The sequence below is a fragment of the Mus pahari genome, chromosome 11 (genome assembly GCF_900095145.1).
Source record: "Mus pahari chromosome 11, PAHARI_EIJ_v1.1, whole genome shotgun sequence".
Lineage (NCBI taxonomy): Eukaryota > Metazoa > Chordata > Mammalia > Rodentia > Muridae > Mus > Mus pahari.
The window spans coordinates 24,767,476-24,780,882 of record NC_034600.1 but is presented as its reverse complement, the minus strand read 5'-3'; the positions used below and the strand labels follow the sequence as shown (position 1 = coordinate 24,780,882).

The 13,407-nt window shown below is 44.6% G+C and overlaps 1 protein-coding gene across 1 annotated transcript in view; it reads right to left on the bottom strand.

The window, feature by feature from the left end:
- Dmgdh (dimethylglycine dehydrogenase) overlaps positions 1–13,407 on the bottom strand; it is a 78,230-nt gene that overhangs the window by 52,226 nt on the left and 12,597 nt on the right. The window contains exons 4-6 of the mRNA XM_021208546.2: positions 11,573–11,671; positions 10,155–10,319; positions 7,762–7,966 (exon numbers count right to left, since the gene is read on the bottom strand). Coding sequence (XP_021064205.2) covers positions 7,762–7,966; positions 10,155–10,319; positions 11,573–11,671 — 469 coding nt within the window. The remainder of the gene's footprint in view (positions 1–7,761; positions 7,967–10,154; positions 10,320–11,572; positions 11,672–13,407) is intronic.

The following is a 13,407-nucleotide window of genomic DNA, read 5'->3' as shown; positions in this document are numbered from 1 at the left end:
ACTCACTCTGTAGACCAGGCTGGCCTCGAACTCAGAAATCCGCCTGCCTCTGCCTCCCAAGTGCTGGGATTAAGGCATGCGCCACCACGCCCGCTTCACTCTCGCTTTTGCTCCTCGCTCCTTGCTCTTACTGTCGCTCTTTTTTTTTTTTTTTTTTTTTTCTTTTTTGGCATGAGGTTACATGTAGCCAGAACTGGCCTCAAACACATGTAGCCCAGGCTGGCACTGAACTTCTGAACTTCTAGCCTCCACTTTCCCCCAGTGAAGGACTACAGACATGAGTCACCACACCCAACTAGCAAGACCTTATTTAAAATAAACACCACAGTATTACCCATAAACAGGTATTTTAGGATATAAAATGGCCAATGTAATTTTTTTGTTGTTTTGTTTTTGGACAAAGGTATGGTCTGCTTATCCATCTGTAAATTGTTCCTAGGAAGGGACTTCTGAGCAGCTTGTTTCATAGTAGTTTTGAGTAATTATCAAAGGACTGGCAAACGCTCTCAGTTACTGCTTTTAGATTGTATTCTAAATTTTCTGCTGTTTTTGTTTCTGCTTTTAAAAAGATCTGGCAAGGGGTTCTGAGATCCCTGTCACTATATAGATCAAGGCTAGGTACAGAGATACCTGTGAGTTAGCTGGGAAGCAGACCAGGTTCTCTAAGCAGCCAGCATCCCTGGGCAGCCAGCATCCCTGAGTAGCCAGCATCCCTGGGCAGCCAGCATCCCTGGGCAGCCAGCATCCCTGAGCAGCCAGCATCCCTGAGTAGCCAGCATCCCTGGGCAGCCAGCATCCCTGAGTAGCCAGCATCCCTGGGGCAGCTAGTGTCCCCAGGCAGCCAGCATCCCTGAGTAGCCTGCATCCCTGGGCAGCCAGCATCCCTGGGCAGCCAGCATCCCTGAGCAGCCAGCATCCTGGGGCAGCCAGCATCCCTGAGTAGCCTGCATCCCTGGGCAGCCAGCATCCCTGAGCAGCCAGCATCCCTGAGTAGCCAGGATCCCTGGGCAGCCAGCATTTTTTCCATCTAAGCAAACACCACCTAAGTGCTCTGTTGTGCTGCCCTGGTGTGTCAGGTTACTCTTGCTTGAGTAATCACCCCCCGCTGGCTCCCCGTCTGTAAACTTGAACTCCAGCCTGTGGGCATCAGAGACACTTGCTGGTCTTTAATAATTTAGAGACTTAATGTATTGCTGCCTGTAGAAAGGTACAAATTACCAGTGTCAGGATTTTCTTTGTAGGAAAACATAGCCAAGTCATCTATTGTCGTTGTACATACTAGGACAGTTTTTAGCTCTAAAGTCACATTATTTAGCCAAGCAATTCAAACTACTGCAGTACCCCTGATCCAGTCGTTTCTATTAAAAACATAAATTGAAGCAAAATAAATTCTGTCCTATTCAAACATAATTACGAATTTCTGAGTCTAGCACCTTGCTTATTAATGCATTTTATCATAGAAACGAAGTACACATGTTTGCCCACATCCTGTCTAACTGTACCGCCTTAAATCCCATTTGCCCTTTGATGTTGGCATTTGAGAAGCCTCCTTTTCTGTTCATTGAATTGGTCTAAGTCTAGCCAAGATTATACATCAACTCCTGCTAAAGCTCCTAGCAACCAAGGTCAAAGGGGGAGAGTCAGGCACAGAAAAAAAAAATCATCCTAAAAGGAAAAACAAACAAACAAACAAACACTCATCTCCACCTGCAATGCTACTGGAGGGCCAATAAAAAACGAGCATCGGAAATGACGGCTGTTTACAAGATGACAGGGATAGGCATGCACCTCAGTGGTAGAGCATTTACCCTGAGTGCCTGAGGCCCTCCCTGTTCTGGGGCCAGACGCACCACCACCACCACCACCACCACCACCACCACCACCACCACCACCACCACGCATGCCAGATAATTAAACACAGGTACAGCAATTGGTAGGAATGAGGCTAGAACAAAGGCAGGCTGGTTCAGGACCAAGATCACTTCTTCTAGACGGCTCACACACTGTGACAATGGAGGTCTCCTACTCTGGTACACTGCAACAGGCAAAAGGCAGCAACTCTTTCTGAATTAAAAACTGGGCTCCGTGTTAGCATCATTCACTTGCTTCCTGATTTGTCATATTAGGAAAATTCTAAGTAAGATTTACAAAGTCCTTGCAGGTTTAATGAGTCCACTAGAAACAAGGTCATCATGCACCTTCCTTACCATGTACGAGAAAGCTTTACTTCATAGTAAACAGTGTGTGCCTATGCTGTGTGCCCGCACTGTGCTGTGTCCCTATGACATGTCCCTGTGCCCAGGCAAGGGGCTTGGGGAATAATGGTAGAAACCAGCTCATTTGTAAAGCTCCAGATACTAAAAGACAGCTAGCCTGCTGCACGCTAAGATGAGACGGTGGAGGTGCTGAAAACCTCTCCTCAGCTTGCTTGCTCACAACTAGGGACATGCACACACACACACACACACACACACACACACACACACACACATACACCAGGAAAAGAGGGGACGGCAGGAGAGGAGAATGGAGAAGAAAGGAAGAGAAGGGGGAATGATCAGGGGGGAGAGGGGTGAGAAGGGGAGGGGAGAGGGGAGGAAAGAGGAAGAGGAGAGAGGAGAGGAAAAAAGAGAAAGGTCAGCTCACGCTCCTGTCCGCATGCCAGGCTACAGGCGCTCCTCGGGAGATGTTTTAGCATGATGATATGGTCTATGTCCATATGATACGGATATGTAATCCATATGTAGTCAGGGGTGAAAGCAAAACGATTTCAAGTTTGAAGCCACTGATATTGCATACAGTTTGAGGCCACTTGAGCAACTGACCTTACTTAATGTAAAATTAAATAAATAACTGAATGAACCAACAGGGTATAGCTCGATGGCACCGTACTTAGTGAGGTGAATGTGACCTCAGTCCTCAGCAACAACCCCACAGCCAAAAAAAAAAGGGGGGGGGAGGGGTCTTGAAAAAAATCATCTAGCATAAACAGTACTATTTAAAGTGCAGGCTTTAAAGTAGGGATTCAGAGTCCTGGCTAGTTTTATGTTAACAAGCCAGAGTCATTTGTAAGATAAAGTCACAACTGGGAAGATGTCTCCATAAAACTGTCCTGTGGGCAAGCCTGTGGAGCATTTTTTAAATTAGTGGCTGTGGAGGGTGGCCCTGGAGTGTACAGGAAAACAAACTGAACACGCTCTCTAAGGAGACAACACTCCTACGTGGTTTCTGCTTCAGTTCCGGCCTCTGGGTTCCCACCCTGACTACCCTCCATGATGGGCTATTAAGGTGAAATGTAAGATTAAAATATACCCTTTGTTCCCCAAGTTGCTCTTTGGTTTTATCACAGCAATAGAGACCCTAGCTGAGACAACCAGCCTCGCTCATACAAGGCTGTGGGCCCAATCCTTAGCATCTCAAAACAAAACACATACAATAAATATACCTCGCAAGCCCCCAGGTAGACTCCCTAAATTAAAATTTTTCTGAAGCCCAAGAAGTGTTCCACGGTAATTCTCAGCCTGGCTTGGCAGCCACGTTCTCTGGGAAGCTGTTTCCTAGCAGATGTTTGCTAGATGGTTTGGGGCAAAAGAAAGGAATAACCTCATGACTAGCATCAAGAAGCCATGATACAGGATGCTAATGTTTCCCAAAGCCATAAACCCTCAAGGAAACGGGCATCATAATCTTAATTATTATCATTATACCTAATTTCTTGGCTGTTTTCCAGCCCTGGGTATTTTATGTTATTAGCTGTTTACAATCCACAATAACTTTGGGGGCTCAGTATTATTATCCCCAGTTTATAAATTGGTAATTTGCCTCAGGCACGGGTTTGGCAGTGCATGGGTCTCTGGCCCGAGAGCCCAGTGCCCTGGACAAGACTGAAAACGGCAAACTCACACAGCTCTGTCCTCACCCACTCCTGATGAGGATCGCAAAGACTCAGCAAACAGCCTTCGCACCTCTCACAGTGTGACTATGTTTCTGTGTCTGCATCCTGGTTTCTATTACTGGATTCCAGAGCTACCCTGAGGACTTTGCCCAAAGGTCTGTGGCATCTTCCTCTCATCGAGCAACTCTGGGCAATGTTCCAGCTGCCTCAATCTGCAATCATTAACACGATGCTTGCTTTTATTCATAAAATGGATCTCATTAAAGCATCTCAGTACTAGGATGTTGGGTCCCGCCCGCCTCCACTGGCAACTCCCTCTAAGCATGGTATTGCCCCTTACAGACACGCGCTAAGAGTTGCTCCCCGGATCTGGATACAGCGTCCACAGACCGCCCACTGTCAACGCCCACTCGTCGCCCGGACCAACCACCAATGTCGTCACGCCTACTCAATTGGACCCGCCTTCTGGACACAGCTCCGCTGAGGATTGGACCGCGAGCCATTGGGACATTGAGCCATTGAGACATGCGACATTGAGAGGGACACTCAGCAGAGACAATGGGACATGCGGGAGAGGGTTGGGTTCTCCCGCGTGTAATTAATAAATAATATTCTTTCTTGCAGCTCATCTCTATTTTAGGAAGTTTAGCTCTTCAGTACGAACCCAGTCCAAGGTGTTTTCTGCCCATGCAGACAAGGCGCCTGTGCGTGACGCAGAAAAATACACTAGGAGAGGGGTGAAGGTACACACACACTCCACCATACTTCCCAGGGGCTACCATTATGTAAACAGCAACTTCTGTCCAGTGGGAGAAAAGGAAGAGAAAATGAGAGGGGAAGATCACAGGTTGAAGATTTAGTATGAACAGGACCAGGAGTTAAGAACTGAAACAAGCAGCTCACACAGCTCTCGGCAAAGAGCGTCCAGAAGACTGTGGACAGAGTAGAGTTGACTGGGCAGCTTTGAGAAGCAGTACCCACTTTGAGGAGGATCGCCGCTCCATGCGGGGCCCTCATTAGAATTGGTCCCTAGAAGGTGTCTTCTCAGACAACACTGTCTTTTTCAAGGACGTTCTGCCACTGCTTTCCTGAGCCCAGCAACCTCAGAATTTCACAGCTGCATGGAGAACCCCATCTGATAACTAGTTCCTGGGCTCAGGCAGATCTCTTTGGATCGCCTCACTTTGCACTTCAGAAATGCCTTAGATGTCAGAGTATGTGATTTAGAAAAACATGGCAATGTTACCTTATTATGTAAGTAATTTTGTCCATTTTAGAGAAGCGATTGGGAAATGTGTTAAATGTAGAGTTATTTCTCGAAATGTACATTATGGCTGCAGGAGGTCCTGAAGCCCTATTTTGAAACAAAGCACAGTGGTTCTCGGTGCAAGCTTGCCTAAAGTGAGCACAGTTATCAATTAGTAATGTCTGCCACAGGAACTGGATATGGAGGTCTCTGTGTTTGCTATCACTATGATAGCAGCCAAATGATTTTAGGACTGAACTCAGGAGATCACTAAAAGCTGTAAGCTTACAAAGAACCTTTGCTTTTTGGTGGGGAAAATGAAGGAGTGATTTCCAAGTTCATTCTTCTAAGATACTGTGGACTAGAGGTTCCTGAGGAAAATGGGATATAAGAGCAAAGGAGAATCAGGGGAAAGGAAGGTTCAAGGCATGGTTTTTATTCAATTGTTTCTATTTTTTAGACAAGTCTTATAATATTTTTAGTTTTAAGTATTTTTGTTTTGTTTTGGTTTGGTTTTACTTTGGTTTTTGGTTGGTTGGTTGTTTTTGTTTTTTGAGTCAGGGTTTCTCTGTGTAGCCCTGGCTGTCCTGGAACTCACTCTGTAGACCAGGCTGGCCTTGAACTCAGAGATCTGCCTGCCTCTGCCTCCAGAGTGCTGGGATTAAAGGCATGCCCTACCATGCCCAGCCCATTCAAGCATATTTTAAAAGAATAATATTTTATGCTTTTCAAATAGGAGACATGAGTTCAAAAGAATCTGAAATACTAATGTAGACTTTTAAATATTAAAGACAATGATTTTTCTAGGTCCATTTTTTAAAAATTTAAGGGGCTGATACGATGGCCCAGCAGGTAAAGGTTGCCACCAAGCCTGATATCCAGAGTTTGAGCCCTTTGATGTGGAAACTTTGACTGTAGAAACCAACTCCTGCAAGTTGTACCCCAAACTTTACATGCAACAGTATAGCATGTGTCTCAACCCCTTAAAATAAATTAATAAAAAATTTAATTTTTACAAATTAAGTGTTTCTGTTTTAAAGCTAACATCAATCAGGTTTGTGGTTTCATGGAAGAACTATAAGAAAACTGACGCCTTGAACCTTCCTTTCCCCGGATTCTCTGTTTGTTGCTCTTCCATCCCATTTTCCTTGGGAACCTCTAGTCCACAGTATCTTAGAAGACTGGACTTGGAAATCACTCCTTCATTTTTCCCACCAAATAGCAAAGGTACTATTGTAAGTTTACAGCTTTTTATGGTGCCAGATCCTGTGACACAGCACTCAGAGCTGTTCCTGTGTGCCTTACCCAAATACCACAGGGAGAGAGAGGCTCTCCCAGGAGTGCTGACAAGCCTGTGAGCACAGGGAAGACCACCACTTCTGATCAGAGGGACCAGCCCGGAGCCCTCAGGACACAAGAATGGAGGAGCAGCATGGGACAGGATCCTTCCAGTTTCTGTCAGTTTCTGTCCATGATGGGAGAAGATCCTGTGCCACAGCGCTCCACACCCAAATACCATCGGGAAAGAGCTGGTCTCCCAGGAGTGCTGACACACCTGTGAGCACAGCAAAGACCACCACTTCTGTTCAAATTCCAGACCCAAGAGGGATATTCCCAAAGCTATCAGGACACAGGAACTAAGGAACAGCCAGGGATAGGACCCTTCTGGTTACCGTCTGTACCCTGGAGCTAACCCTGTGCCACAGCCCTTTATACCCAAATTCCTCTGGGAGAGAACTGGTCTCTCAGGGAAACACAGGCTTGCAGGAGGGGCAAGTCACAGTCAGAGACAGCAAGACCAGCTAACACCAGAGATATCCAGATGGTGAGAGGCAAGGGCAAGAACANAAGCAACAGAAACCAAGGCTACTTGGCATCATCAGAACCCAGTCCCCCCACCACAGCGAGACCTGAATACCCCACCACACCAGAAAAGCAAGACTCTGATTTAAAGTCACATCTCATGATGATTATAGAGGACTTTAAGGGGATAAATAATTCCCTTAAAGAAATACAGGAGAATACAGGTAAACAGCTAGAAACTCTTAAAGAGGAAACACAAAAAATCCCTTAAATTATTAAAGGAAAACAACCAAACAGGTGAAGGAAGTGAACAAAAACATCCAGGATCTAAAAATGGAAATAGAAACAATAAAGAAATCACAAAGGGAAACAACCCTGGAGTTAGAAGACCTAGGAGTCATAGATGCAAGCATCCTTTAAAAGAACATTAAAAACAGCTGTATAGTAAGAAATCGGAAGAGTGGAACTTAGGTCCAAACTTGCTTGTTTGTTTGTTGTTTGTTATCAAGTATCCCAGGCTAGATTCAACCCCCACACTCCCCACAGAACCAGAAAGGACCTTGAACTTCTGAACCCACTGCTCCTGTCTTCCAGGTGCTGGGGATCAAGTGTGCTGGGCAAGCATGCTGCCTTGATCCCTGATCCCTGGAGTTTGATCATGAGTATCACCAGTAAAGAACAAAGATAAAACCCGAAAGGAGAAAGTTGCCTAAGTTGTCAGGGCACAACTAGACAGAAAAGAATGGAAACCGGGGTAGTGGATGGGCAAGGTTGGAGGAGAGAGCCAGGCAGGGGAAGGGGAGGGCTGGCGGCTTACCTGCAGCATTCACAATCCTATTTGCTCTCACAGATCCTTGTGGAGTCTCCACATCCCATGTCCCATCTGGCCTGGGCTTCAGAGATGTCACTGGTGCTGGATACTTTAGAAGGGCCCCATATTTCCTAGCCCCAGCAGCCAGGGCCATCGTCAGAGAATAAGGATCAACGTGGCCATCTCCTGGGTTATACAGTCCGGCTAAAATCTAAGTCAACCATAAGAAAGGCAATATTCAAAGCAATGTATGCTTATTACTCAATGCAAATATAGCCTGCTGACAAATGCTTAATAAAACTAGACTTTAAAAGTGCATCAACGGCTGGACGTATACATAGCTGAGTGGCAGAGTGCTTGCCTGGCAGGCACAGGGTTCTGGGGTTTGATGCCAGCACAGAGAGAAAGCATCTCCACAGCAGTTAACATGTCTTTTCTTTAAGTCATACTCATACCTGAGCAAGATTCGCAATGAGTACTGAGTCACTCATCACCATGAATCCACTTGACAAAGCTTTGCAATGGTCTCCATGCCATTAAGGACAAAGTGCGTAGTTTCCAATATTCTGACAGCTATTATCTGCAGTCAGTGGCTAAAGCTAATGTTCTAGTCAATGGGGTGCAAAGGAAAGGGTTATATGGCAGCTTCCAGAGCCACTCCAAGAAGATAACTAGCGTATGCCCGTCTTAGTTAGTTTCTCCATCCTGGGGTCTGAAATTCAGATGTGATGGCTGGTCTCCAACTGACATATGGAACACTAACACAAGAGTCAAACCCCTGGACCGGCAACATAATGATCTAGAGGGTGGCTTGATCACTGAAGCCTTGATGGCTTAGTGGCTATTCAATACTTTCTTAATCAGGGTTTCTATTGCTGTGATGGACCACCATGACCAAAGCGACTTGGAGAGGAAAAGGGGTTTTCAGCTTAAGCTTCCATAACACTGTTCATCACTAAAGGAAGACAAGACAGGAACTCAAGCATGACAGGAACCTGGAGGCAGGAGCTGATACAGAGGTCATGGAGGGGTGATGCTTGCTGGCTTGCTGATCATGGTCTATTTAACCTGCTTTCTTATAGAACCCAGGACCACCAGCCCAGAGGTGGCACCACCCACCACGGGCTGTGCCCTCCCTACAGGCATTTCTCAATTGAGGTTCCCTCCTCTCAGATGACTTTAGCTCATGTCAAGTTGGCATAAGACTAGCCAGTACAAGTGCTTAAATAATGAGAAAAAGACTTATCATTATTATTTTGGTTTTTCAGGTTTAAAGCCAAATCTGATTCTGGTTGATATATCAGTTATAACATTTAAGTATTCAATGCTGTAAATATATTTATATGTTAGTGTATAACCGATATCAGCTGGGTCTGATGGTGCAGGTCTGTAATCCCGGCTATTAGAAAGGCTAAGGCACGATTCCAAGTTCAATACTTGCCTGGAACAGAATGAGTTCAAGAACAGCCTGGAAAGCTTTGGGAGACCTTTCCTCAAAATAAGAAACACAAAATGAGCTGGGGTTGTAGTGCAGTGCTAGAGTGGTAGCCTAGGATACGAAAGTGCTAGATTTCAGTATACATGTGCACATATATGTGCTTGATGAAAATGTATACTCGGTTTATAATTCAACAATGACTTCTTGCACGCCTCCTCTGTGTCAAGACTTCAGCCTAGGGACTCTGAGGGAACGAAGGGGGGATGACGTGAGCTGACAGAGGCAGCATAGCAAATGATGTAACAAGATCTCATCTATTTGGCAAGAATTTGCCAGCAACTATGAACAGGGAGTCTTGACAAATACTTTTCCTGCATCTGTTTAGCTTATTTTGTGCTCTTTGCCCTTTATCACTGTGAGACTATCACACTGATTAACATTTAGACTTTAAACCAACCTTGCGTTCCTGGGACACACTCTACTTGGCACTATCATAGAATCGTTAATTCAATTTACTAGATTTTTTTTATTAAAGACTTCCACATCTGTGTCATCATAGCAGGCTGCCATTCCCCAACAGACAGCTGGTGTGTAGAAGCACTTCAGTCTGAGGGATCCGGTCATGGAAAGGTATAGAAATGTTTCCTTAGTTGTCACTAAAAAGGGGTTTTGTTGTCCCTTGATAACGGCCTACACTGTGACCTGCCCACAGTCTAATACCTACCATCTAATGTTGACATTACAGACTGTATACATCCATTATTTCTACTTTTTTTTTTTTTTTTTTTTGGTTTTTCGAGACAGGGTCTCTCTTTGTAGCCCTGGCTGGCCTCGAACTCAGAAATCCGCCTGCCTCTGCCTCCCAACCATTATTTCTACTTTTAATTAAAACATTAAAACATTTTTTTAATCATAATTTTAGTTCAAGATGACAAAGTGAAATTGTCCTTCAAATAAATACCTTGTTCATGTTGAGTAAAGGGAACATTTCGTGGATTTTTTCAGGCTCAATAATATACTGTTCCGTGGCATGCCAGTTGGTTCTCGTCATTTGGTATTTAAATTCGTCCACCCTGACAGGAGTTGTGGCAAGCCTGATACTACCTGGTTGATGGAATCCCACCACCTGTGACAACAATTCCAGTCAAAGCACATAAATAAATTGTCTCAGGCACTCAAACAGTTCTCTAGCGCAGTGAAAAAAAAAAAAAAATCTAGTGAGTAAGAGAAGTTTATCAGGCGGCGATCATAATCGTGACATAAGACATTTGCATCCTACGAAAAGATAATTCGTTCAGCAGCAGTTTAGTCAGTGTTCTGTAAGCTGGGCAGCACTGCAAGTCTGAGGAGTTGGGTGAATGAGAGAAGCAAAGCCCTGGAGTGATGGAACGGTCTGTCTGCAGCTAAGGGTAGGGCATGTGGAACAAACAGTTGAGGCTGAGGGGTCAAGTGCAGACTGAAGGGGCAGGACAGAAAGGGAAAAGGCCAGCCAGAGGAAGGAGGAACTGCAGAGAACCAAGTGGTGAGGGATTGTAACCTGACGCTCATTTGGCATCTCTTAAGGCCTTTCCGTTTTTTTTTTTTTTGTTTGTTTGTTTGTTTTGTTTTGTTTTTTTGGTGAAGCCCTGGGCTATCAAACAGGAGGGCAGTCCTGGCCTTCAAACCGCTCACACTCTGCAGGGAAGACCAACTATTAAAGCAACAACAGTGGCACACGTGTGTTAGCGCAGTGTGCACACATGAGCTTACCAACACGTAACAGGGGTGGGCCATCTGTGTCGGGTGAGGGGGAAGGTGGATCCAGCCAGAACAAGTAGGAAATAAACAACACAGACTTAGAAAGCAGACATGCAGGAGCACCCTGAACATTCTAGAAGTATATGCTGTTGAGGGAAAGAAAAGCACTTGAGCAATGGAAATAAAGGCAAGGGAAAATGAAACCCCAGACCCTGCTGAGCCTTTGATCTTGATCCTGAAGACTCCAGGGAGCTTTTAGTGACCCTCAGTGAGGATAAGGGCATGAAAACATTAAGGAGCCTTTGATCTTAGACCATGGAAACAGTCACTATGAGAAGAGATAAAAATAAAGGCGAGGGATCTTAAGGTGTGCTTCTGAAGGCATGGGCAGTCAGGGCCTCAGCAAGCTGTTTGCTGAGAGCCCTGACTTCAAATGTTATAGATATAGGAACCTACTAAACAAAGTCTGAAAAGGCGCTATTTATTATCTCTTCCTTTAAAAAAAAAATGAACAGTTACCTAGATAATACACTTGAAGAAGTGAACATGATGTTAAAATGGACCCAGGTTCTTACTTGACCTCTGTCTCTACCACAGCAAGCACAGCACACGCATTCTGTATCGTCACCGTAATGCATTTACCTGCCCAGTTTCTTCTTCCAGCCTCTCATAAAGTTTGATGCTGTCATAATGTATTTTCTTCAAGTTTATCCCAGGGTGAAAGTAAGTTGTTAAACCTGCCTTAAAAGTAGGAGGGGAGAAAATACAGAAATAAGGTGACATTCGCACACCGCTGGTGACATCCCTTCTAAGCAGCATTTTCATGCTGCGGAGACATGAAGAAGTGTCAGGTGGACACAGGAAAGGACACATTGGTGGCTGTTTGAGATCCCAGAGTGGATAGCTCACCACACAGTTTGTAAGAGAGCTTCAGCCATACGAGCCGAGGGAAAGCCAACTCATACACATGTCCTGGAAGAGCCTAAAAGTGGGACTGGCTTAGGTCGAAGGTTTAGAATACATGCTGTTGTTGACTGTTTTTTTTATTGGAAATGTGTGGGACCAGAAGCGTTTAGAGTTTTGAATTTGGAGATCAGCAAGATGGCCCAGTGGGAAAAGATGACCTGCCAACAGCCCTGATGAGTCCCATCCCGGGATCCCTGGGGCTCATTACATAGTAAGAGAGGAGAACCAACTCCTGCACACTGTCCTCTCATAATTATGAAACATGTCTGTGAGCAAATGCGTGGACACACATTTACAAATTAGTTATTAATTAATTAAATGTAATAAAATATAAATTTTGAATTTTAAGTTTTGGATATTTATATGTACATAACAATTTATATGTACATAACAATTTATGTACATATGTTATGATTTATGTACATATGTTACAATTTATGTACATATGTTATGAGAACCCTGGTCTATACAAAAAAGAAATCCATTTGTTTCCTAGACTCTTTATATATACACACTATATTACACGGGATTCCAAATAACTTTGAGCATGAAGCAAGGTTTGTTTATGTTGAGCCACCAGAGACCAGGTATGGAAGTTTCCACTTGTGTCTCTTCCAGTGCTCACAAAGTTTCAAGAGTAAACTTGGGATCTTGGAGTTTTGGATTAATAATGCCCAATTTGTATTAGGAAATGTTTGGGGGTGAGGCAAGTGATGGGGACTTGAGTTAGGAACCTATAGGTGTGCCCCCCAAAGCAGAAGTACTGAGGACTGGCAACGAGGGGGGTGGGGACTAGGATACTTAACCCAATCCCCAGCTTGCTCTTGAATGGACAGACTCTTTGTCCCTTTCCCAGACTGCAATTTCTGGTGATTAGAGCCTGGCACACGGGTAATATGCTTATTCAAGCTTAACCTGTTCTGAAAGCATAGAGGCACACCTACACATATTTGTTGAATAAATGCTTATTAGTTATTCTTTGGAAAAGATTGCTAAATATTAGGAATGCTGCAGCCCCTTCCATCAACTCTGACAGACGCAATGTAGCATCCAGACCAAGAAGTCTAGGCAATTACACGAAGCAAGAGTTTTCTTAATTAAGTATCTGGGGTCTCATTTTTCAGCTAATTTATCTTGGGGAGCTCATCAGAACACAATCTGTTCAAACTCAAATCCATTTAGGAATATTTATAACTTTCTCCTATGAGAATTTGATTCTCTGAAACTTGAAACTATTCCCATTAACATTAGTCAACCACCATTTAAAGACTAGAAGCCTGGGGCTTTCATCTGAACTTGTCCAAGCACTGATGTGTGAATCAGTGGCTTCTTACAAAAATCCCACCCCAGTCCCTGAGCCACCATGCAGCCCAGCTCCTGTGAGGGCAGGGAATACTTCCACCATAGGAAGTGCTGCCAGGTCTCTGGATCATGGCACACCCTCTTTTTCTTTCACATATGTGATATTTAGTGTGTGTGTGTGTGTGTGTGTGTGTGTGTGTGTGTGTGTG